The 27,661-nt window shown below is 34.5% G+C and overlaps 1 protein-coding gene across 1 annotated transcript; it reads left to right on the top strand.

The window, feature by feature from the left end:
• Nucleotides 1-997: 997 nt before the first annotated feature.
• LOC132705551 (uncharacterized) lies at nucleotides 998-27,169 on the top strand. Its single transcript, XM_060676198.1, has 9 exons — nucleotides 998-1,119; nucleotides 1,178-1,360; nucleotides 2,383-2,487; nucleotides 2,543-2,630; nucleotides 11,660-11,827; nucleotides 20,000-20,166; nucleotides 22,615-22,850; nucleotides 22,908-22,959; nucleotides 26,572-27,169. Exons 1-9 carry the CDS (start codon nucleotides 1,087-1,089, stop codon nucleotides 26,911-26,913), a joined length of 1,374 nt encoding a protein of 457 aa, XP_060532181.1. The 5' UTR covers nucleotides 998-1,086; the 3' UTR covers nucleotides 26,914-27,169.
• Nucleotides 27,170-27,661: the final 492 nt, after the last annotated feature.

Here is a 27,661-nt window from a genome sequence, read left to right as displayed (position 1 = left end):
TATTTGGCCAAAAACAAAACCACAATCATGCTTCAGCCACGATATTCGCCGTACATGGCCCCCTGTGACTTTTTCCTGTTCCCAAAACTCAGGAAACCCATGAAGGGAAGAAGGTTTGGAACGATTAAGTAGATAAAGATAAAAGTATTATATCTTCGGGGATTACTTTGAAGGGGACAACATTAATGTTAAGAAATAAATAAATAGGTTTTTATAAAACTTATAAATCGCCTTACTTTTTGAACACACCTCGTAAGTTCTTCTAAAAAAGAGGTTTGCGACTGGTTGGTTAAAAACAAAATACATGAACTCATGGACATGAAGTACTTCTTACCCCTCCATGTCAGTGTGAATTCAATGTTATTGAGTTAAAATGTTTTGGCTATATCGAATGAAGCTCTATTACAATAAAACTATTTTACATTGGTATACCAAACCTTTTTTAATGAAAATAATTTCGTTGGGTTCAGAAAGTGATACTCAAATTGAACTTAGTGACTCAGCATTAAATGAAAAAATTGAAATACTCTCATTTAGAACGAATTAGTTTTGGAGACCTACTAACTAAAATTAAATTAATGTTTATAATAAAATGTATTTTAAAGAGTGTGTTCTGATATTCCTATGTATAATGTATATGTATAACGTGTATAATGTAATGCATATAAATTATTTGTGTTGATATTCACCCATTTTAGGCTCTCGTCAAAAACAAATTGTTTTTAAAAAAAATTGTCTTGCGTAAAAATTGCAATACATTTTTAACACAATACAATACAATTTAAGCGATACAATTTACGCAAGCTTATTTAAGCTAACTACTATAAAATTAATTAAAATAAACATTAGTCTTACCCCAACCTCACCTACTAACCCCTGTCTTCATCGCTCATAACATAACCTCGAAACTTTACTCACCTTATCAACGAAGTACGTCCATTTATGTGAGGGCTGTGACGTCAATGGTATACCATAATTTTTGAAGTGACAACGTCTGTCAAAAATTTACTTGCTATTTAAAATTCAACATCCTTACTATTTAACTGCTAGTTTCTTATAAACTTCGACCACACTGCACCCGTGATAATGTCTAGCAGGAGAAAAATTAGAGCTACGTTGGCAAGTATCGGCTTTCACTTTCCATAAGTTCGATGATATCTTCCGATTTGTGCTGCAGAGTCCCGAAGAGAAAGCCGCTAAGGCGTTGAAAGCTAGGCGGAAGTTTAAAGCTTTAGTTCGTTTGGTAATGGCCAATTTGTTCTGGCTGGGGGACATAGACGACGTTCTCGGCGAAAACGTGCTGCTAAATATCCAGAAATTGACGAGGAAAAAGATCCAGAAAAGCACGCTAACCACAAGGGTATAATACGACCAAAAATATAGTGCATTTGTTGCGTTGACGTTTTAAGTATTTTACAGTAAGTGTTTAGAGGAAACGTAAAACGCATAATAATTCTTCATGTTGGGTCCAATAATGGTTGGGTGGAGGGTGCCTTATTGTTGTCTGCCAAAAACGTCAAATTCAAATAAACTGCTTCCAAAACTATCGTCAAATACTGTTATTGTGTTGGTTAAATGCCTCGTATCCTTCAGCCCAAATTAGAGAAATTCCAAATATTTCTTCGAATAAAAAACAAATCAAAGAATTTCTGTACGAAAATGATTTATATTTTGAACAGAGCAACACGAAAAAACAACTACTTGAATTATTAAAAATAAAACATTGGAAATTTAATTTATTAATTAATTAATTTATAATCGATTCTATAGCACAACAAACGGACATGAAATCTCGAGATTAACCAAGTATCATTGTATAACCCGATTGAGATGATTTGGTCTGAGTTGAAAGCACATATAAGAAGAAATAACACTGGCCCAAAATTTAATGATAGAGCAATACAACTGTGAAAAACGAGTAATAAAAGAAGAAAATATTTATCGAGAACGATTAGTGGCATACTTGATCACTGAACTATGTGACGACAGTAGCGATAGTGACGATTTTTTAAGTGATACTTTATTATTATGATATTTAATATTTTGAATATTAATAATGATACCATGTAGAAATGTAATGAAATAGAACATAATAAATTGTTACTTTGCACTAATTTCTTTAAGTACATGTTTCAAGAATTGCTCGGCTAAAAAGATTGAAAACATACTTATATCCCGCTTGTTAGTGTAGGTCAATAAATTGCTAGGACGGTCCTGGAATGATTACGGGTAAGGGTCTTCTCGGCAAGGGCTGCGGTTTTGGAGTAATAAACAATAGGCAAAGTTAATCAAGGGGTCGGTTCTAAAAGCACTATATTTTTGGTCGAAGTATAACTTGGTCCAACCAGGGAAAGGTTCGAGATCAATTAACTAACGTTCCAGGAGAAACTTATTTTGACCAAGCCCAAAGAAGAACGAACTGAAGAAGAAAAACACATCCTCGACAGAGCTATCGGAGGACTGCGGTGTTTTAGAAGATATCCCCCGGTTAGTTTTGGTTGTCTGGAACCAAACGCTAATTTGATAAACTCAAAATTTTTAGCACGTCAAAAAACAGCTGGCGGCCGTGACCTATTTCGTCTACATCCCTCAGGATCGAGTGATCGTGAAGCAGGATCATTTACCCACAGGTGACCTAACTTTATCACGTATGTCTTGATATACCGGGTGTTTCACGGTTGATGGTACCTTGGATTGTTCTGAAAATTTGGTTAGTTCCATGAGCGGCGACGCTCTGTTTTTAACGTTGCGATGTTGCCGCTTCATCGAAAAAGTAGCATCCACATTGAAATTTTAAATGGGGCGCCATGTACATTCGCTAGTACTGCAGCGGTTAATTATTTTCTTTATTTTTCGACCAAAACAAAGTTTTAATTAAATTTCTATATCGAATTTAGTTCTGTATCATACATGGATGGTAAAAACTAATGATTTTCTTACGAGATACCAAAATGGTAAGAAGTGTATGTTTTTAAGGGAACACCCTGTATATTATCCCATATACTTGTTCTGTATTTTCCTTTACGATTTCGCCGTTTAATCCACTACAGTTCTCTTACATTCCAGTCGCCTACTCTCAGATCTCTATCAATCATCGCATGTCCAATATATGTCTTCCATCTTATCATCCATCATACATTCTAATGCTCTGTTTTCTAATTTCCTTGTTATCGAACATTCCATTTCCATTCGTTGCAAAATTTCTGCAGTTCTTATTATTTTGTAAGTTCTTGTAAGTTGTAGACATCTTCTCATAATGTCCAATTCGATCGTTCTTATTTTGTTTCTTATCGTTGTTCTCATTGGCCAAACTTCTGCTCCATGCAAGGTGATATTTTGAATTCTGCTTTGGAAAATTCTTTGCTTTCTTTAGTGAGAGTATTGTTCCATATTAGTCCATGAAGTGCTCTTGTATGTCCTCTTTTTCTTATGCCAAAATAACCGCGAAAAGTAGTGAATGCAATATATTTCCTTGTATCCTTCTTCCACACTTGCTATACCATCTCTTTAAAGCTTGAGAGAACGAAAAAACGGCATTTTGTAATAAGCGAGTAAAAGTTCGTTAAGACAGAAAACACAATATATCAAATATAGGAAAGTCGATTCATGTAGTTGTTTTTTACCATATGTCTCTTTGAAAAATAAAATACCGAACTGATGTCCACACGTTAAATCTTCGATATAGGGGTCTTATTGCTCGTCCCCTACATCGTAAAGCATTGGTTGAAAGATCGTTTTCCTACTGGGTCTACAAAGGGTACAATGCTGTTCCCAATAACGTAAAGAAACTGATGCCCACATCTTTTAGAAATAAAACTTTTCTTTACAATCAATCTATTCTTCTTCTTCTATTGCCCTGCAGAATGTACTGCGTAGGCGTTCTCCGTTTCTATATTAATCTGTTCATTGCCGCGCTGCGAAGTGTCACAGAGTCCTGCATTCCAGTCCACTGTCCAATATTTAAGATACAAACGTCTTAAGTCATATATTGCTTTAAACGAGTAAAGAGAATTACGAAATTTTGTGAACTCCTGTGTGAGAGCCGAGAAAAGGGCATATTTGGAAAGTACATTTAAGGCTGATCCTAAAAATTTTTGGACTACTTTAATATTTGAAAACAATTTTGGCCAACCTAATAGTTTCAATGTTGCTTTTACTTCATTTGGAACTGTTGGTAGTAATGATCCGGGGTTCGTGTCAGCAAATTATATTTGGTGGGTTTTAACGTAGGTCCACGTTATTTGCTGCGCTGATTCTTGTTCGATTGAGTGGACTGTATTTTTCGATAACTTTATTTTTTAACTTTTACAACTTAACAAACTGTTACAACTAACAAACAAAGGAAAAAACATATGAAAATGAATAACGAAGCTTAACGTTTGCTGGCACGGGTTGTAATGTCGAGACCCAGCGTCCCGTGGTCTCTCTTAAGGGTCGGCAGCGCCGATCCCTTTTTTGCAGGCAACCTTTTTTTACGGTGCTCGCGATGTTGCCGTTGCTGGGCAGTTTTGAGGATTGACCATCCCGCCGGCCTTGAAATGTCCAGCGGACTTCAAAGCGCAGAAATATTGATCTCGTCCACGGGTAACGGGCATATCTTGTTGATTGACCGCTTGGCTATCCCGTTCCTTGTGCGTATGGAAACCACCCGCACCAAGTTGTCGGTTCCAGGATGGACTGCTACAACGCGACCCATTGACCATTGTAACGGCGGCAAATTTTCGTCCTTGAGTAGAACTAACGCATCCACTTTGATGTTTTCGCATTTTACGTGCCATTTTCCACGCTGCTGCAAAGTATGGAGGTAGGAATGACTCCAAAGCTTCCAAAAATTTTGAACCAATTGCTGCAACTGATGGAAATTTTTCAAACGATTGCTGGGAATTTCGGTTACGTCATGTTGAGGTGTGGCTAATAAATTTCCACCTATTAATAGGTGTCCTGGCGTCAGAGATTGTAGGTCCGTGGGATCACTTGATAAGGGAAGGAGAGGTCTCGAATTTAAGATAGCTTCAATTTGTACAACGACTGTATATAGTTGTTCGTAATTTAACTTTGTTTCACCCATTACCTTTTGTAAATGATTCTTAAATGACTTTATAGCGGATTCCCAAATTCCACCGTGATGCGGAGATCTCGCGGGTATAAAATGCCAAGTAATGCGATTTTCCAAGAAATAATTACTTTGAGTTTCATTGCTAGCAGTTTGAGCAACGCTTTCGTAGAATTTGTGAAAAATGTTATTCGTACCCACAAAGTTTTTAGCGTTATCGCTGTAAAGATGCTTTGGAAGTCCTCGACGGGATACGAAACGCTTAAACGCGTCCATAAAGGCTTCAGAAGTAAGATCTGTAATTATCTCTATGTGAACCGCTTTTGATGACAAACAAACAAACACCGTCAAGTAAGTTTTGATCAAAATTTTTGTTCGAGTTTTGGATGCCTTAGTAAAATAAGGTCCAGCTAGATCAATTCCGGTGAATGTAAAAGGTCTAGAGGGAGTAACGCGAGGTTGAGGCAATGAACCCATTTGTTGACTTATATTAAAAGGTTTTACACGAAAGCATACCATGCATTTTCTCAAAACGCTGCGGATCTGGTTTTTTGCGTTCAGCGGCCAGAAATCCTCTCTTATCCTCTCGAGAATAAATTGGGTACCAGCGTGTAAATATTTTCTGTGATAATGTTCAATTAAAAGCCTAGTGAAATGATGTTTGCTGGGCAAAACAATTGGATGTTTATGATTAAAAGCAAGATGAGAATTTTTCAAACGTCCTCCTACGCGCAGTAAACCAATTTCGTCGATAAATGGACTTAAAGCAAGCAACTTGCTGTCTTTTGGAATGTTTTGATTTGAATTTAAACATTTAATTTCCGTCTGAAAAACTTGATGTTGAATATTGATACATAATTTGGTAATTGCATTGTCAAGCTCACATTGAAGCAGTGTATCAAATCGCCTTGCCTTTTTGTGCCTTAAATTGTAGCCAAATCGCAATACATATGCGGTGATACGAATCAATTTTCGATAAGTTGAAAAACGTTCTATTAAGCCAAGATTATTTAATAAAGTAAAAGATAAAATGATGTTTTCTTTTCGCGCCTCAGGTAAGTCGGGCATATTAACAATATGCGTTTTAGGCCAGGAGCTTTCTTCCTCGATAGGAAAGGTAGGACCTTGAAACCATTTTTGGCAATTCTTTAACTCCGATAGGTTTAAACCACGTGAAATAATATCAGCTGGGTTATTTTCCGATTCAATGTGTTTCCACGATGAATTTTCACTTAATATTTGTATTTCCGAAACCCGATTCGAAACAAATGTTTTCCACTTGTTCGGTTCCGAATTAATCCATGAAAGTGTTATCATAGAATCTGTCCAACAGGTAACTGAGGAAATTGGGACTCGTAAAATGCGTACTACTTTCGACATTAACTGGGATAAAAGTAATGCGCTTGATAATTCTAGTCTAGGTAGTGTTTGTGTTTTTAAAGGTGCAAGTTTCGATTTTGCACAAATTAAATTTGATTTTCTTTCCCCATAGGAATTTTCGGACAATGCATAGATGCATGCGCCGTACGCGTGCATGGATGAATCGCAGAAACCGTGTAAAGCAATTTTAGTGTAGTCCGGGCTAAAAATTTTGCGATCAATCTTTATGTCATTCAACGAGTGCAAGTTTTCCAAAAAATTTGACCAATTTTCTTTTATGCCTTGCAGTACTTCGGAATCCCAATCTGCTTGGATTTGCCAAAGTTGTTGTAGAATTAATTTTGCCTTCACCACACACGGGTTAATGAGGCCTAAAGGATCGAATAATTGTGCAACACCGGAAAGTATACTTCGCTTTGTAATTAGATCGGCATTAATAGATAAATTAAAAGCATAACAAAGCGTATCACTAATCGGATCCCAAATAACCCCTAGAGTTTTGGTCTCCTCGCTGCTCCTTATGCAAAATTCTGAATTTGTGTTAAAATTATCATTTTCTAGAACACTTAGATCATTCGATCTCCACTTACGTAAATTAAAACCTGATTTTAACAAGGTAGCCGAAACATTTTGCTTAAGTTTTATCGCGTCAGAAACATTTTCTGCGCCCGAAATAAGATCGTCAATATAAAAATCTTCCATTATGATTTTTCGGATTTTTGGATCTGTTGAATTTCTCCCGATTTCATTGAGTGTACGCGTTGCTAAAAAACTTGAACTTTTTAGTCCATATGTAACCGTATTTAAATTAAAATGAGCTATTTCGTGCGAGTGATCCTCGCGCCAAATAATTCTTTGCAAAGGTCTATGAATTTTGTTTACTGAAACCATCCGATACATTTTCTCGATGTCCGCCGTAAGAACTATCTTGTGAGTACGCATTCGGACAATAATATCAAATAAATCACTCTGCACCTTCGGCCCTAATTTCATTACTTCGTTTAAACTTAAGCCTGTTGAGGTAACGCACGAGGCATCGAAAACTACGCGAGCGCGGGTGGTGCAACTTTGATCCTTAAAAACTACATGATGTGGAATATAATATGATAAGGCGGCTTCATTTATTTCCCTTTCAGTTAAGCGAGTCATGTGACCCATTTTTTCATACTCCCGTAAAAAGGAAATATACTGAGCCTCTGTGTCGGGTGCCCTGGCTAGCCGCTTTTCAAGAAAATGTAAACGTTTAATCGCCGTCGGCAGTAATTGACCTAATTCGACATAAGAATCTTTCAGCGGTAATTTTACCTCGTATTGTCCATTCGAATTGACTCGCGTATTTTCACGGAAATGGATTTCACAATCGAGTTCCTCGTTAGACAATTTTGAATGTGGATTATCGACGTTTTCGAGTTGCCAAAACTTTTCAATTTGTCCACTTAACTTGTCAACATTAAGAAAACATTTACTATCCGATTTATTGTCAAAGCCGTTACATTGCATTGGACCAGCTAACACCCATCCAAGTTTTGTATTTTGCAATATGGGATTTTTCTTTCCCAGTTTCATTTGACCATAATTTAAAATGTCAAAAAATATAGTTGCGCCGAGTAAAACATCAATGCCTTGAGAAATGTTAAAGCAATCATCAGCTAAATGTAAATGGCTTGGAATACTTAGTCTAGTAACATCGAAAGAATATTGTGGCAATTCAGATGTTATCTGGTCGACAACTAGAAGTGGCAACGATGCCTGGTATTTATTGTCAGTAGAAATTAACTGCGTATCCACTTGACAACAGATGTTGGAGGGTGATCCGTTTATACCTGAAATTGACAGGTCCAAACGTTTCCCTGGTAACTTAAGTCGCTCAAAAAATTCTTTAGTGCAAAAGTTAGATTGACTCCCTGAATCTAATAGCGCCCGACAGGAAATAAATTTATTGTCGCTGTCAAGAACTTTAATAACCGCGGTGGCTAATAATACCTGATTTTTATTTGGCAAATAAAAATTGGATGTTAAGGCGACCGTTTTGTCTTCGCTTATATTATCGATTTGTGGTTCGTTGTTTTTGACATTTTCATTTATTTTGATTTCGAGTTTAAAGTCAGGATCATGCAACATGGTGTTATGGCGTTTATTACAAATTTGACATGTTTTTCCCCTGCAATCATCCGCTCTGTGGCCGATTTGCAAGCAGTTTGTGCATATTTGAGCCCTTTTTAATTCGCTTAATCTCTTTTTGATTGACATGGCAAGCAATTTGCGACACCTATATGTGACATGCGTGTCCTGTTTACAAAAAGAGCATCTGAATTTAAATTTGGATTGGTTTGAATGCTTTTCGTTATTAGTTACAACGTGAGAATGCGTTTTGTCCTTGCTAGCAGATTTATTGTCTATTGTTTCTAATAATTGACATTTATTTTTAAGAAAATTCAATAAATCTTCTAGTTTCGGACTTGTTATCTTGGTAGTGGAAGCTTCCCATTCTTTGCGAGTTTGATTATCTAATTTGCTTATTGTTACGAATATTATTGGAGTGTCCCAATGGAGCTAAATCAAAAAGATTTTTCATATGATTGTGAATTAACATTTTTTTGTTCAATCGCGACGTCATAATTAGTTTCGCTTAGCTCTAATGAGTGTAAGAGTTGCGCTGCCTCACCTTTCAAATATGACTGCAAATAGTAAAATTTTTGAACATTTGACAGATCGATTCTGTTATGTATGACTGACTCATATATTTTGAAAAATGGTATCCAACCCTCGTAAGAACCCGAAAAAAATGGAACATTCATTGTTGGTAAATTTGGAAGTACATTATTAGAATTGCTTACTTGTTGAATTGGACTTTCGGTTTGTCTGCTTGCCATCGCAAGCTTTTCTAGTGACTCTGTCATTGTAGAAGCTTTAGAAACTACCCTGAAATAGTTGTCTTCAAATACATCGCGTTCGTTGACTTGCGAAGCATCTAGTATTTCTAATTCTGATTGAATTTTATCGAACTCTTCCCATGTTTCTTCTATCTTTTTTAGGCGTAATTTTAATTCGGATAAAGATATTTCTTGTTGCTCAAATTGGGAAATTCGCGACTCGAATTTTGTTAGCCTAGCTTTTAGAATACCCCTTTTATTTATGAGAGATTTCGCGTTTAATGATTCGTTAGCTTCCGTCATTTTTCTCGAAATTTAATACTGCGCACGTACAAATCCGAATGACAAACTAGGAAAAAACTAACTAATAAATTGAAAATATTCGAGAGTGAAATGGAATTTTTGGAAAATGGAATGGACCTACTTGCTTTTTGTCGACACCTGCCGTCTGCTGGTTGCCAACCGCTGTACTCGCTTCAATTCTATTCGACGTAATTTCGCAGGAACCTCTAATGTTTGTCTTCTCCACTCGCTGGGACTAGAAGACTTCTAAACGATATTTCAATCCGGCTCGAAGGACCAAAATGGTGGGTTTTAACGTAGGTCCACGTTATTTGCTGCGCTGATTCTTGTTCGATTGAGTGGACTGTATTTTTCGATAACTTTATTTTTTAACTTTTACAACTTAACAAACTGTTACAACTAACAAACAAAGGAAAAAACATATGAAAATGAATAACGAAGCTTAACGTTTGCTGGCACGGGTTGTAATGTCGAGACCCAGCGTCCCGTGGTCTCTCTTAAGGGTCGGCAGCGCCGATCCCTTTTTTGCAGGCAACCTTTTTTTACGGTGCTCGCGATGTTGCCGTTGCTGGGCAGTTTTGAGGATTGACAAAATTAATAAACAATTTGGTTGTAATTCATTCCGTTTTGCTACAGTTTACCCTGAGAAAGTTAATAAAACTTTAATTGGTATTAAAACTAACGCTCATGACTCAGACAATATTGATATAAAAATGATTTTTTTGATTACTCCACATTTAGTCGGTCATATCACTTTCCTTGTTAACAAGTGTTTTTCCAGACTCATGGATGCAAGCGAACGTTATACCAGTCCCAAAGAAAGAGTGTCCAAGTGGCATTAACGATTTTCGACCGATCAGTTTGCTGCCAACCACCTCAAAGATTATTGAAAAAAAAAAACTTCGTCAGTTCCTATGCGATAACAAAATCCTCCCAAACACTCTGGTTTTCGACCCCTTCACAGCACTACTTCTGGCTTGCTTCATGTTACTGATGATTTATTGAAAGCAGCGGATTCTAAATTAAACTCTTGTCTTTCTTTTTTTCAAAATTGTCTTGGTCAGAGATACCAAAGGGTAGTTAAAGGAAATACTCATTCAGATTCCATTGTTTTGGAGAAGTGTGTTGCCCGGGGGAGTACTCTGGGACCTATTCTGTTCTCAGTTGACTTCTCTACTTTTCTTAAATTTTGTAAATCTCATCAATACGCCGATGATACTTAGTTATATTTATCTTTTGTTGCTAGTGAAGCTTTAAATGCCTTTATCAACAATAATTTAGATCTAAAAATAATTGCCGAGGTATCTGCGGCTCACAACCTCTCATTTAATACTAACAAAACGCAGATGTTCGGATTCTCGCGCTCAAGCTGGAGGACCGAGATAAAGTTCAGTTAGCCACTTTTGTTTTTTTACTAAACTCCAATAAGCCCCGTCGTACTTGTTTGATAAACTATGTAGAGGAAATGATATTAATAATCGAGACACCCGTCATTGTTTAAGATATTGCGTTCCTAGACACACTTCGGTAACTTTCCAGAGATCTGTTAGCTATAACGCAGTTAATTATTTAATGAAATTAATATTAATAACGTTAATATTCTTTATTAGAACCGCCCGTAACTAGCAAAAGCGTATGAGTTTATAATGTGGGTCTATTTCTTGTGTTTACGATGTATATGCGGGTGTGTATTTTGTTGGCGTGTTGGTGCTGTTGTTCTTGTGGTTACATGGAAGAGCGCAAATTGTAAATGTCGCCACTCTTGTATTGTTACTTATATTGTGATATTTTGATTTTCAATAAAGACAGTTTATTATTATTATTTCGTAGCCATGATAGTCTCTCTTCCCTTCGAGTATCTGCTATCAATCTATTTGTCAAATATAATCAGCCAAAGTAGATTTCTATTAATAAGATATATTCAGCGTGTATCATAATATGTTAAGATATAACTACTAACGAAATTAACGACCGGGCTTCGATCTTTTTTAAAATTGTTTCCCAGTTCCTTTTTTTTGCGCTGTGATTTTGGTATACTGTTCTGTTTCAGCTTTGTATTTCCTGCTGTCGGGAGAGGGCCTTGTGACCATTACAACTTACGACAAAATGCTAAAGGAATGGGTGGAAGCGGAACACGGTACTGTTGGCCCGGGCACCATGTTTGGCGAAGTCGCTTTGATCCACGGCATATCCAGAACGGCCACAATCACCACCACAAGTACGAATTTAATGTTAAGAACCTGATTGTCAAGAGTTAAAGTATTTTGGCTAGTTTTGTTTAGTTGTCCTCGAACGTTTTGGACATCGTTAAGTGCATTGGTTATGTGATGTTCTGAGCAGAGTCGCTTGCTACTGCAGCTGCTGTATAGATAGGCGAATGGCGAGTCAGTAGTACAAATAGAAAAAGACAGATTTACGTTGACAACTTGTGGTTGTGGATAAATAAATCGTATAAACAGAGGCTTAAGATAGAAAATAGAGAAATTCCATGCGTGTAAGCAATATGACAAAATATACAATAGACATACACTATAATAGTACAATACATAAATTATAAAGTGTAAAAACGATAGAATCTAAAATTTAACAGAAAACGTAAACATAGATAAGTAGATAAAAAACATATGTTGATCTGAAATTCGTGTTTGGCCGAAAGGGTGTATGTTGTAAAAGGTATTAAAAACACCCTTTGAACCAGAACGATCAACACTTTTAACCACTGTATCGATTGTAGGGAACACAATACCTCAGATTTCGGAATGCAAATCGACACAATATTTATCAAGATCTAATGCTTCACACTTAATATTATTTTTTACTTATATTGCACAGCCACCTTTGGTAGTGCTTTTCCTACAGTAGTAACTCTGCAGGATTAAATTTTCAAGTTTCCACTTTTTAGAACGTCTTCACTATTTACATGATGCTCAGACATACATACCACATCGAAGTGATTATCAGTAAGGAACAAAGACAACATATCGATCTTGCCTCGGCGGCCCTGCATGTTCTGGGTAAATATTCGGAAGGCCCCACGACCATAGTATAGTATAGTATAGTTAACTCAAATAACAAAAGTTCTGACATCTTGGTGCAGACCTTGGGCACAGCAGTAAACATGACATGACAATAAAGTGTGTTATTTTGAATTATGCAAAGTCAAAACCTATTTTTTTTTTGTAAAAATTTGATGTTTACTCTATATGAATTAGGTATATGTATTGGGTGGGCCGTTTATCTTGAGACACGACCTTATCTCAGAAACTATAGAGGATGGAGCCAAAAGTTAAATGCAAAAGTTATTTGGTGTATTACAAGCCTTCAACAACACAAACAACTCATAAAAAATATTCAAGTCGAAGTCTATCCTTAGTACCTTTTACGGGTGTTGACCTTCGATGCATTATTTCGTCAGTTACAAAAAAGATTCAGAAATACCCTGTTCATTAATAAAACGTGTTACAGATTTTATGGTCGAACCTCTTACTTTTTTGATTAATCTGTATTTTTCAGAAGGTGTATTTCCCTCAGCCTTAAAACATTGCACAACAACAACACCCACTTAATTTCTAATTACTGTAGAATATCACTTCAATCCAAAATCTTCGAAAAGTGTTTTAAGTGCGGCTCGATGCATTTCTAAAGAAGGAGCAATTTTTCTCGAATTCTCTATTTGGTTTTCGCAATGGATTATCTACTCAAGACTGTTTCCTTATATAATCAAATAGTCTCGAACCTGGATCAGAATAATAAAACATTATGTATGTTCTTTGACTTCAAGCGAGCTTTTGATGTGCTTGATATTAATTTGTTGTTGAATAAGTTAAATAATTGCGGTATACGGGGGAATAGTTACGCCTGGATTGAGTAGTTGTTGAAGGATCGTGACCAAAGAGTTGTGCTTAAAAGCGATACTTCTGTGATTAGATCCTCATCTAAAGAACTCACCAGCGGTGTCCCACAGGGAAGCATACTGGGACCTTTATTATTTATAATATTTATTAGTGATATATCTGATTCTTTCCCAGACTATTATGTTTCTTTGCATGCTGTGGTAATATCATCTAGGAGTCTGGAACATCTCAATTACAATTTTAGAGCTAATCTTAATTTGCAGTCATAAGTTAGCCAAAGTAGCTAACAGCCCTATAATTTTACCAATAAAACTATATAATAAGTTGCCTTTGTCCGTCAGACAGATGTTGCCTGTCCGTTTGTTTAAGAAAAAGTTAAATCTCAATTTGAATAAGAATGTTTTTTATTCTGTCGATGAATACTGTGATTGTAGTAATGCTGATCTTTCAGTGCGATATACCTTGTGTGTGTGTGTGTGTGTGTGTGTGTGTGTGTTTTTTTTCTTTTCTTTTGTTGATGTATGTTTGTACGCATATATTTTTAAAGTTTGTATTTTAGTGTTCTAAGGTATTTTTTTTTACTTGTTGACATTAACCGATACTTTTGTTAAAATTTATTACTAAACATTATTATATTATTATTAAAATGTTGTATATACAGGGTGTTCACTTCATTATTTCATTTTTGAATTCTATACAAAATTATATACATATTTTATGTATAATGTTCTATACCAAAGTCTAATCGTTTTTGACATTTTTTATTTTTTATGCGAAAAATGACTTTTGCAATAGCTAAAATATCTGCCAATTTCTTTTCTTGTTGTTTCACTTGTTCACTTTTATTGTTTTCTTGTAGACAAAAGACTCGAATAGTGGATTTCATCAGAAGTTTCCATACATATTAATACGGGGTACGCGAAAAATAATATTAAGAATGAAATTGAAAAACCTACCAAAAAACTTTTTTTTTAAATAGAAACTAGCTATTTATATAATCTTGCCATATTTAGCATTAAAAATTAAAGCAATTTTATATAAGGTTGCACATGCCTAATAATTTTACTCGTTATATTTATATACTTTATATAGTCAGACTGCTGTTGCCATATATGCTGCCATTATGATGGCACACCATACTTTGACAGAAGTTTTACGTGATCTTGAAACTTTCTTTTTCTTTTATTATTCTTGTTGCTCCAGTAATGGGTATTTTTCCCATTATAAATTTTAGTTGAGGTTGTGAATATGGACTTATCTGTCCAAATAATATTGGCAAAAATATTTTCTGAAAAGTGTCTCTCCATAAGATTGTAAAAATCTAAGTTGATGTGTTGGTAAATCCTGTAGAAGTTTTTTTTTTCTTTTCGCCTCCTTAATGGAAATTTTGTCTAAGAGCCGGGATCCAGTTTTAATTGTTCTATATGTAACTTTTTAACCTATCCTATTCCAGTAATCAACAACAAAACACGCGTCGAAGGAGAAAGCTTTCTAGCATTTGTTTTGTTCGCACGCCGTCATAGCCACCTTATACTACTGAACTTATATGGCAGTTGTATATTATTTGTGATAGACAAACAAAATTAAATATTTGAAAAAGTAAAAATATATGACAAGATTATTAAAGTAGGTTGTTTCCTTTACAAAAAAAAAAGAAGTTTTTTGGCAGATTTTTTAATTTCATTTCATAATGACATTTTATGTTTAGGTATGGAATATTATTCACAAAACGGGCCTAGAATTTTGTATAGAATTCAAAAACGAAGTAATGTACTAGGTAAACACCCTGTATAGACAACATTAAAATAAATTGAAGGTTTGTAATACCCCAATTAACTTTTGTTTTTAAGTTTTAGCTCCATCCCCTATAGTTTCTGAGATAACGTAGTGTACCAAGATAAACAGCCCACTCTATACCCTTTTCATCTATGATACACTTTTTTAAGATGGCTTTCCAAGTGTTTCTTCAACAGAAAAATGGTGTTTACCCAATAATTGCAATAGCAACGATTCTAGACTTACATACATGGTGGTATGAGTTGGTCCGAAATGATTACTTAGTAAGAGTGGGTGAAAAGTCCTTTGAATTTTTTTATATTTAATTTTTCACGAAAGTTGGGCAATATTGGTTCGTTGTTTATGTTTCGTCTTTGTGAAGACTTCTTTCTATATTACTAAAAACAGTATTTCATCAAAGGAAAACTATCAACTTCTCGATGACAAGCGAACTTTAAAAATTTTTATAATTCCTTAATACATGTCCTGCAAATGCAATATACAATTTGGCTAAAATACTTCTGTGAAAAGAATAATTTCAAATTTACAACATTTGCGACGTCTGATGGAACACCATATTAGAGTTTCCCTATAGCTTTTTATGCCATATACCTTTTTATAATTTCCTTAAGACTGATTTTTTTTAATAAATTTTGTATTTTTTTTTTAATATAAGTGACCTAAATGAACGTTCGTTACACAGGCCAACAATAGATCAACTAGACAACGAGCCAATAGAAAAATTTTTTTTTTCTATCACGTACTATTCTTGGATTCATTTTTGAGATGTCGTATTTAGGGTTTTAAAAATAGGAGCATTACGTAAGATTCTAAAAATTAAAATTGCTACGCCACTGGCATACACTTTGCGTGAATTAACAGAATATTAGCGGGGAATCCCCGAAAGTAAAATATGTGTTGTCGTGAGGTTATTGAGCACTGTGCAGCTACATCTATTTTAAAAATATTCCAGATACGTTTCACTATGTTGTGTGGTTCTTTTGTGGTCACGAAATGTAGACGTAAAATTACACCCCTGTTTAAAAACTACGCTGCGCTAATGTTAAGGTAAAAGACTGTGATCAAAGCAAAAATTGGACGCCACATATACCTATGATATGCAGAAAACCAACAAATCACCATATTGACTACGAGTCCGGCTATTTCTGGTGGTGGATATAATACTAAAAATTTGGAAAACTTTGTTTATTCGAATCTCAAGTTAGCAATTAGAAGAAGATGCCACCAGTTTCTTTTTACACGAAATAGATGAAGTTGGTGATAACCACACAGTTATTTTAACTCAGAGCATAAATGACTTAGTGAGAGACTTAGGATTACTTAAGGATCTTTCCAGGAGGCTTTTTAGGTGACGAAAAAGTTCCATGATTATATTTACTGATTATATAAATGGTTTTCTAGGAAAAAAGTATGCAAATTATAAAGACATTGTACAAAATTCATGGTACCGTGAGTGAGGAGCAAAGCAAGCTCTACCAATATAAAAACGAAATAGAACGCAGATATCAAGATTTGTGCTGGTCATTAAATTCGACCATATACGACAATATACGAGAAAGGCACTGAACTTAAATTGAACTGAGGTGGCTTTTACTTGACGAAAATCCATTTAACAAAATAAATAAGAACTAAAAGTTCAGATCTTCACGAAATGTTATATAACAATTGTTTCTACAACACCGTGTCTTTATCAAATGTAATATTTACAAACTACCTGCTACTATATATACCGAAAAATGACATTAAAACTTTAATTAATGTTGTGAGAATTTAAGTTTAATAAAGGAGTGATATTTAAATCTAATTAATCGTTAAGCAATTCATTTGAATGTCTCATTTTGTTAATCTCCATGGCTTCCAATAAATTTAATTTTCTTTTTTTTGTGGCTGTATGTAAAATATCAAAATTGTCGTCAAAAATGTGTTTTTCTGTGTTTAAGTGTGTAGCATAATTAGAATCTAGACTATTGTTTTTAAACGCTCTTTTATGTTCGTTAATGCGTTTCTTGAAGGATCCACCTGTTTGTCCAATTTAAATTTTAGGACAAGATCCGCATGTCAAACTGTAGACCCTTGATTTTTGTGATTTTGGACATTTAGTTTTGTTGTTTTTTAAAAATTTTGCTATTGTGTTGTTAGTTCTCAAAGCTATTTTTAAACCACATTTTGAAAAATGTTTTAGAACTTTTTCACTGGGTTCTCCTATGTATGTAATTGTTTCAAATTGTTGGTGTTCAGTATTAGGTTCCGGATAAATAGAGTTTACTGTTGTCTGCATTGGTTTTTGATTTATAATTTTATCTATAATGGACGGATTGTAGCCGTTGTTCAGTGCAATTTGTTTAATGATACTAAGTTCTTTGTTGTAGTTTCTATTGAGATTGGCGTATTAAGGAGCCTGTATATAGAAGAGTGAAATGCAGCCATTTTGTGTGTATAACGGTGATTTGAGCTGTTATATATGACCGTGTTCGTGTTTGAGGGTTTATGAGGTTACGATTATGTAATGAGTTAATGTAATTTAAAAAGAATTCAATTGTCTGTCCGTTCCAACAAACCAGGCAAAGACATCATCCACGTATCTATACCACCACAGACAACTTATCATAAAAATCCATAAAAATCTCGGCTAACAAAGTGGGTTTCCCATAATCAAATCTTCCTTAGAGATGTAAATCCATTCATTAAGTTCAAAATAATTTTGGTCTAAAGATGCTACTAAGCAATCTAATAAATCTTGTTTGTCTGTCCGTTCCAACAAAGCAAGCAAAGACGTCATCCACGTTCTAGACCACCATAGAAAAATTTTGCTTAAAGAATGTTCTGGTATGATATTTTCAAAATTATCCATAAAAATCTCGGCTAACAAAGGACTAACTGGATCTAATAATCAAACCTTCCTTAGAGATGTAAATCTGTCCATTAAATTCAAAATAATTTTGGTCTAAAGATACTAGTAAGCAATCTGATAAATCTTGTTTCACCAATGGGTTATCCTGTTTCCGACTTTGGGTGAAATCTACTAAATCTATCACATCCATAGGTGGAACACTGAGAAATAAGTTTTGTGGCATATCTTGTTTATGTAATATAACTAAAGAATATAATAAAGGCGGTTGTGGATTCATACTTGTTAAAAAATACTTGTCTTTATCACTAAATGGTGTTTAGTTAGTAATTACTTCCTTGACTTGTCTTTGATATAACTCGGTAGGATCGTGTTTGATACTTTGGAAAAATTCTGGTTTAAGGAAATTGTTGGTTTTTGAAATATATTCCATTTATCTGCACGTGTAAATATGTGTGTAATGTACGAATGCTGTAAGTTAAAGTTGAAATCTTTTTCTAGAAATTCAACTCCATTTTTAGAAAATGTTGTGCCTGTTCAGTTTATGAACCTGTTGTAATATTGGTGGTTGGTATACTTTGTAATAACTGACTTGCTGTTAGATATTTTTGTATTAGAAATTAATTTGTATACTAACTTTAGTTTTTGTCTAAGAAACTTTTTATGAATGATAGATGAAATGTCTGTTCGAACTCTATAATTGTAGGGGATTAAGTCTATAAGACAATTCAAAATGCATTACCTTTACATAATTGTTGTTTGTATCCCGTTTTCTGTACTCGTGTCTTCGTTTTTCTTTCATCCATTTCGTCTGGCCTTGGATCTTGTCTTGCCTTACAGCGGGACTTCTGTTGTTTGTTTTTAATTTTATAAACTTGGGAAAAAGTTTATTTTGTAGACATTTGTTAAAAAAAATTGTTTTGGGAACATATTAGAAACCAATTTCAGCTTGTTTCATGTTGTCTACAGATTAAAATGCGTATCTTGTCCTAAAATTTAGATTGTAGATCTTTCAAGAAACGCATTAACGAGCATAAAAGAGCGTTTAAAAACAATAGTCTAGGTTATAATTATGGTACACACTTAAACACAGAAAAACAAATTTTTTACGATAATTTTGGTATTTTAGATACAGCCACAAAAAGCAGAAAATTAAATTTATTGGAAGCCATGGAGATTAACAAAATAAGACATTCAAATGTATTGCTTAACGATCATTTAGATTTAAATACCTCTCCTTTATTGAACTTAAATTCTCACAACAACATTAATTAAGGATTTATTGTCATTTTTCGGTGTATATAGTACCAGGTAGTTTGTAAATATTACATTTGATAAAGACGCGGTGTTGTCGAAACAATTGTCATGTGGAAATATATAATTTCGTGAAAATCTGAACTTTTAGTTCTTATTTATTTTTTTTCACTGAACGAAATTTTTCGGTCAAGAAGCAGAGCTCTTCCAAAAATAAGTCGACTTAAGTATTGTTTTAGACTTTGTTACTAAATTTAGATTTTTTGCTCTTCTGCTACTAAAAATAATGTTTAAATCAACAGAAATTTTGTAGAGTATCAAATATATTAATATTAATTATTATTCAATTTTATTAATTGTATTTAATTAATAGTTATTATATTAATATATAATACAATTAATATTAATTAATTAATATATAAATATTATTATTGGCTACAGTCAGCATTTCAGGAAGTATCAAGAAAATTGTTTATTAGATCTCGTCCTATGATACTCCATAACATTTTCACTAAGCTGCCATCTACTCCCATGAATTGTAATAAACTAATCCCTAACTTGTTATCGATCAAACTTATAAGAATTACCTACAAGATTGAATGCGGTGTAGCTTATGTTAAATGGGTTCCGATTTCAGTGCCCTGCGAGTTGCTGATGATTAAGAAAGAAGATTTTGATATCGTGCTAAAGGAAACGGTGTGGAAGGCTTGGGAGCAGATTACCAAGATCATGAATCGGTTTTCTTATTTTCAAAACTGGGACGCGGTGACAAAGAGGGAGTGCAGCATTATATCCAGGACCAAGGTAAAATGAAATCTGCTAAGGTTCATTTCAGAAAAAAAACCTCTTTAACCCATTTTGTCCCAGTGGTGCGTTAATGTTTTATGATTTTTTTTGTTGTTTTATGTTTTTGCACATCCTTTTAGAAATTTTATTATTATCACTGCTAAAAGACATAAAGCCGTAGAAATAGCTAATTTATGTGTAAAGGAAAGGACTTCAAAAGTTAACAAAAGCGGTACATCAATTTGTATAATATTTTCAAGCAAATCCAAAAGAGTAAAAATAAATATTTTAGATTTGTATTGCCATTTTTGTTAAACCTATCACACGTAGATTACATTTCAGAAAACATACATTGGAAATACTATATTGATTATGTCTTATTTTTTGAAAATATTTACTGGCGCGTGAATGCACCACTGGTTTTATCTGTGAAAAAAAACTTTGTTGCTGCAACTCTAGGCAAGTCAGCGCATGTAGAATAAACATCCAACAATTAGCGTGTTCTTTAATATGAGTTTGTGCCTTGTGCAGTGAACGTTACAGTTTGTAAAATATGGCATTTCCGAAGTATTTCAATCAAAAGGAATTAGAGGCGGCTATGGAGGAAATCGTGATGGAAGAGGACAATAACAATGAAAGTATTATTTGGATTTACGTATTCATATGTATTATAGCATTCCATTCATTGTAAATTTATGCTAAAAATAACTCGAAAAAATATTTACAGAACATATTGACGCGGCCTATATTCTACAAGACGTGGATACCTTGACTGACGAAGAAGATATGATCGAAAACATAAATCTACAAGCGTTTGGGGAACCAACTGATATAGTTGGAACTTTCGAGTTACATACACCGAATGATACAGCTGTCCTTCAACAGTCCTGTAATTCATCAACTAATAAACCTCATCAGATGATGCAGCCCTGAAATTCAAAAGAAGATGTATGCTTTCTGCAAACGACAGGCTTTCTTCTACTGTCAAATGGAAGAAAGGTCAGATTGAGTACACTCACACACCTATATTCGATGAATTCAGATCAAGTGAGGAACTAGAAAATAGGTTTTCTTGAATTACTTCGGTTGAAATATTTTTTATGTTTTTTGATGACGAAGTGATTGATTTGATTTTAAATCTTTGCGACTACTTTTAAAAATTGATAAAACAATTAGTCAAAGAAATCTTACATACTTCATGCCTTGTAAAATATCAGCAAAAATGAAACCGGGTGTTACCAGTGGCGTTTTTTTGTATCAAATCAAGTTCTATTTGGAAAACAAACTTTTAGTTGTTTTCTGTCGAATTTGAACTTTCTTTTGTATAAATTATAATGTTACATCTTATGTGCCCCAAAACATTATTTTTTCCCAGTGGTTTGTCTACGCACCAATATTTTTTTGTATGTTTCGAGTTTTCATTTTTTTTGACACATGTAACGTATAAGTGCAACAAAATAAATAATTTCAGCACGAAAAAGTATGTTTTTATTTTTTTTATGCTTGGGATAATCTGGGTTAAAATCTCTACAGAGCCGCTTTCGTTGTCAGGCATTTAGTTCTTTGCAATTTTTTCTTCAAATGCGGGTAGTATACCTTGTTTCAAAATATAGCGTCTTGTATTTTGAGTACAATTATCGAAATACCGAGTGGGTATTGCATGACACAGCATCAAGGATGGATCGAAAGATAAAAGCCTCTTTGAGACACACTTTGCTCTTCAGTTAATAGCCTATATACAGTGTGTCCAACATAATGAACCTTGGCATGGCAATCTCAGTACCTGTTGGTGATACGGTTTAGGCTAAATTAGAAAAAAGCTGTGTTCCTTTACATTTCGTTAGGATAATTGATAAATTTTGATTAAAATTGAAATTGAAATTCACATTCTCATTAGCAGGTTTAAGATACTATACGATCATCAAATTTATTTTCTAACGTAAGGAAAAAGTTGTGTACCTTATCAAATTTTAATTATCGTAATTTTGAATATGGTTTATGTTTAGATAATGAAAGTGTCTTAAGAAAATATGATCATATTTCTAATTTTTATAAACAGATTGGTGGGCTTAGGATGGATTCTTGTAGAGGACTACATTTTTGTACTTTTTTAATAAAGACTACAGACATAGCAGGAATTTTTCGAAGCAGTGTTTCGTATAACGCCGTAAAATATTACAATTCAATACCCAATAACCTAGTAAATTTGGAAATACGTTTAAAATTAAATATAAGAAATAATTACTGCATCTACAGAATTTGCTGTGCAGATTTTTTCTGTTTTTTGTACAGTTTTCCCATGCATTATTGTATAGTCCAATTCCTCAGTAGGCCATGGAAAATTTTAAAGTTTCTAAACGACAAGAAACTTTTTCCTAATTTAACCCAAGCCGTATTTCCAGCATATGTTGTGATTCTTATTCTGGATACACTGCATAACAGACCACAGACTAAGCGACTTTTTAGTCATATAGTCCCGGTGAAACTATACTGGGAGACGGAATGGGCCTATCGAACTATAGCTATCTCGTCACCAAAGGGAGTTGCTGCCTCATCGAACATCTTCTCGTGTGCCCTTATATTGTCGAAGGACGTAGACGATACAAACTGTATAGACAAAACGGTTCTGGAAATAACGACGAAGTGTGTATACCTGGTGGGACAAAAAGTAAAGGAGGAAAACAAGTTCGGCCGAAAAAAACGTAACCCAATTTTTTTTTTGCGAAAACCATTTGAATTTAATATTATATTTCTTGCAGTTCCACTTCCGCTGGTGAAAGAGTGCCTGAAGTCGAAACTTGTTTCATACAGGTACAGGTTATGTCCCGAGACTCGTGCGGTAAAATATTTTTTCTTCTACCTTCTGCAAAATACGTAATTATACACCGATCTAGCGTGCGGGAAGCGTCACTTTACCACGTGACTTGCGTTTCCCACATTTCTGGGATTTTACCGCACGGGTTTGGGAGCAATCATATGTTTTAGGAGATATTTTCCACGCTTTGAATTTTGACCTTTGTCAATTTTGACGGTCATGTCGGTGAATGTATTCGTGTTGTTTTGCGAAAATGTACCCAAAAACTAACGATCGTCGAAAAAGTATAGTATGCAACATGTTCGGTAAACTTTTTAACTCAATCGTTTATTAAAAACTCGCTCCTCTTCGCTCCGCTCGTGTCAAATATACTCGTGAGTCAAATACCCTTTACCGCACTTCTTGCATAATATACTATTTTCTACTCCCTTTTGAAAAATACATAATTATACACCGATCTAGCGTGGTGGAAGCGTCACTTTACCATGTGACTTTCATTTCCCACGGATCCGAGCCACTTCGGACATTTCCGGGATTTTACCGCACGGGTTTGGGAGCAATCGGATGTTTTCGGAGACATTTCCCGCGCTTTGAATTTTAACGTTTGTCAATTCTGACGGTCATGTCAGTGAATGTATTCGTATTGTTTTGCGAAAATGTAGCCAAAAACTAACGATCGTAGAAAAAGCATAGTATACAACACGTTTGGTAAACTTTTTAGGTAATAAACTCAAGTGCTATTAACCACACTTGTTGCATATAATTTTCATAAATAAAAAAGTTATGGGCAATTTTCACAGGGGCCGAATATATAAAAAAACAATATCTCGGTCAGTAGTGAAGATATCCCCATGCGGTTTTAACATGTAAGTCAGTTTTGCTCTATCTAGTTCGGATATAGAAATTACGACCACCCCGTTTACACAATATTGAATACTTAACTCAAAAAAATGTATATTAACTGTCTAGCTGTCTAGTTAGAAGCAAAATAAAATATTTTGTAAAAAATCGTACTTACCGATGACGTCACCAATCAAAACTAACCAAAAAATGACGTTATTTGAACCTGAGGAGATGTTTCTTTTATTGAAAGCAAATATATTATATTTGAAATAGGATTTTCCTTTTCCCTGAAATAAATTTAAAATTATCGCGTTTTGCTGTGTTGGCCCAACTGCTATTTGCAGTAAGTTGTAAAGACAATGAAAAAATCCAAGAAATCCATTTTGTTTCAGGGATATAAAAAAAAAGTTCATAAAGATTAAAACAGTTTAATGTTCTAATCAGTCAAACATATATGTATTAATTTGTTAATTTATAAAAATTTAACACAAAAATCACAAATGAGTAACCATGGAATAGGTAAAGTCTGTTCATAGATATAAGAAACTGCTGTAAGAATAAAATATGGGCTAACAGGTCCGTACTTTGTTTAGTATTTAATTATTTTTGGTTTTGTAAGGAAATATACTAAACAATATTTATTTATTTATGTATGTATTTATGTTTAAATCTGAAATAAAATTACAAATTACTTTTATTACTTACTTAAATTACTTAAAATTATTCACATAATATATCAGTATCACTATCGCTATCATCGATTGTTCTAATTATTATTTGTTCTATATTATTTGCAATATGGATATACGATTGTTCTGCTTTTTCTACATGTTTAACAGAATTTGGCCAACTTTGTGGAGGGATGTTAAAAACTTCGGTTTCTATAAGTTTGAGAACATTGGAGTTAACTACTTTGATAACTTGCATTGTCTATTACAATTACGCTATTAGGAGGAATGTTTGGAACTGGTTTGTTTTTAAAGCAACTTTCAAATAAATTAGGGGTGGTGTCTACACGGTAATCCAGAGAAAAATCTTTAATATTTTTCGCAGACAGAAAAAGTCCATTTGGAATCCAACCATCTTTAGAGCCAGCATGCAAAATAGTTATTCTTTTACCTCTTTTTGATGGCACGTTTGTTTTACACTTATCAGTTGAGTCAACCCAACTTTTTTCCGGGGTATCATAAGTGTCGAACCAGGTTTCATGGAAAAAAGGCTTGAACAGAATACACATCCCGCAGCAGCAGAGTCAGGGAATCTTTGAATATTGTAAGGAAAACAATGTCCATATGCTATCTCTTCCACTCCATACATTCCATAGCATGCATATAGAAAAGAATGCGATTTATTCATGGAGAGACAATTTTCACAAAGAATAACACCTTATGATACTGCTTCGCTGGTGAAAACAGCTGGATTCAAAGCAACGGGCATATTTCCTATGAATCCCAATATTTTTTCCTATGAAGACTTTATAGCAGCAGAAATACTACAATCCGAGCCAATTGTTCTTCAAGATTATGCTATTGAAGGAAAAGCTGTTTTTCTGGATGTCAAAATAACCGCAAAAAAAATTCAAAAATTAAAAAAAAATACTTCGCGTTATTTTATTGCTTCAAATTTATAGAGTCTAGATGCGGGTTCAGACTTCAACTTCTCTCCCAAGTCTGAAGTCGGTAGCTGCAAATTTGGAGCATTTATTATGTTTTTTAATGTTGCACGGAATATCGCGAACACCCTGTACAATACTTAAAAACCGTAAATACATCTATATGGGCTATATCGTCATGTAAAAGGAACTGGCATCTAAAACACAGATTTGAAATTATTGCCAATTTTCAATAATAGGGGGACCCATTTTTCAGTTTTTTTGAATTTGCGGCGCATCCTGTATATTTTTGAAAAATTATCAAGAACGAAAGTTTATGGAGTCGTTTCCTCTGCGTCTTTCGGTTCAAGAATTTTTTCGATCTTGTAAACGGTTTTTAAAAAATCGTCGTTTTTGTAGACTCTTGCAAACGCGATTTTTATTTTTTTTTTAAATACTTCCCGACCCCCCATACCAAGGTTAAAAAAAACCGGCGTCGGACCAGGGCCATATCTTATAAGCTTTTGTGCCTCGTGGAGGGTTAAAAAGGAGGCAAAATTCTATTTTGTAGCTCCAACGGTTCGAAAGTTATTCAGGAAAAACCAATAGACGAGAACGGAGAACGGACAAACAAAAAAAAAATTTTTCGATGGTGATCATTTTTGTACCAACGACGATCCCGTAAGACTCACCGTTATCGAGATATAAAATTTTCATGCGAGCGCAGATACTTTCGAAAATTCGATTTCATCGATTTTCAAAAGTAACAATGAATGATATTATTTTTGAACTTCCTCTAGAACTTACACTAATCTAGGACAAAATAATGTATTGTACAGAATGTCTAATTAATAAATAGTGAACTGCGTGATGTGGACATTTTTCAAGTTGGTTGCTGCAACTTTCGAACTATAATTTTAAACAGACTCTAATATCTCTCATATTTCTTTTTTCCTTACTGTTGTTTATCAATTTACTGTTATACCATAACTTATAGTCTAATTAACTATTAAAAAATAGCATGTTAGTTTGTTAGTTTAGCACATATATGAAACTATTTGCCGTACGCATGTGTTCTCTTTTTTTCGTTTGCTAACTGTTGATTGATTGTAATCTGTTATTGGCTGTAAGCCTGTTGATTACTAAATAAATAAATAACCACTAGGTTTTCCAGGTGGGCGAGCTAACCGAAGGCGCTGTGTTCAATATCGGGGAAAAACTAGATAGGCGACGGATCGTCGCTCAAACTCACACCAGCTGCTTAATGATTCCCCGTTACTGGCTGGCGAAAATTAATATAGACAACATATGGGGAAGAGTGCGACAATACTTGAACAATAACATCCCATCCACCGAGAAAATATTCAAGGAGTGGCTGGAACAGAAAAGATTCTCCGAATACGGGAGGGGCTTGGTACGGGACATTTTGGCGAAGAAGAAGTGCCCCAACACCAATTCCATACACAACGTGCCTTACAGTATAAGGCTAAGGGAAAAGAGAGGTTATGATATGTAATACATGACGTCATATGAACCTTTCGGAATCTTATTATTATTCCTTTATCATCACTTTGTTAACATTACAACAAACGCAAAACAAAGCTCATTTTTTTTCAAAAGTTTCTGTTCTCTGTTCTCCGTGACAGATCTGCGAGAAGCGTTTCAAGGCTTATAACGTTCGAACGGGTAGAACTACCGGTTTCGAATTTTCTTCCTTGCTAGAACTGGGCGATGCGCAGCATTCCGTAAAATATTGAGCCGATCAGTTTTCGACGGCCATTTTGTCGGCTATAATCGGTTTTTGCTCGAAAAATCGCTACGGAACACCACGGTCTGAAATTTCAAGCTATCGAGTTGAAATTGGGGAAAAGTTTAGAGTTCCACCCCCGGATGGAATCTATTGAAAGTGGGCGGGATCGGAAGATCCGAAGTATTTAAAAAAAATATATATATATTTTCTCGGACCCGGTATGTCCGATCGGAAAAATTCTTGAACCAGAAGACGCGGAAGATTTAATGCAATAACTCAAAAATATGGCTGACTTAATGATATACAGATTGTCGTGGTTATGAGCAAATAACTGAAAATTGTGGTTTTTCGAAGTAAATTATTGACATTGATTGAGAAACCGTCGAAAACGCACCGTTTGGTTTGAATGGTCTCTTAGGTCGCCTAGAGAGCTATAGTTTTTCCATTTACCGTTTTCGTCTATCATACAAGGTGTGCGAGATACGGGCTAGAAAGCGTTTGGTTGAAATGAAAT

The sequence above is a fragment of the Cylas formicarius genome, unplaced genomic scaffold, assembly GCF_029955315.1.
Source record: "Cylas formicarius isolate icCylForm1 unplaced genomic scaffold, icCylForm1.1 PGA_scaffold_7__23_contigs__length_41026272, whole genome shotgun sequence".
In the NCBI taxonomy this organism is placed as follows: Eukaryota; Metazoa; Arthropoda; class Insecta; order Coleoptera; family Brentidae; genus Cylas; species Cylas formicarius.
The sequence above is the reverse complement of the archived record's forward strand: the minus strand, read 5'-3'. Positions and strand labels throughout refer to the sequence as shown.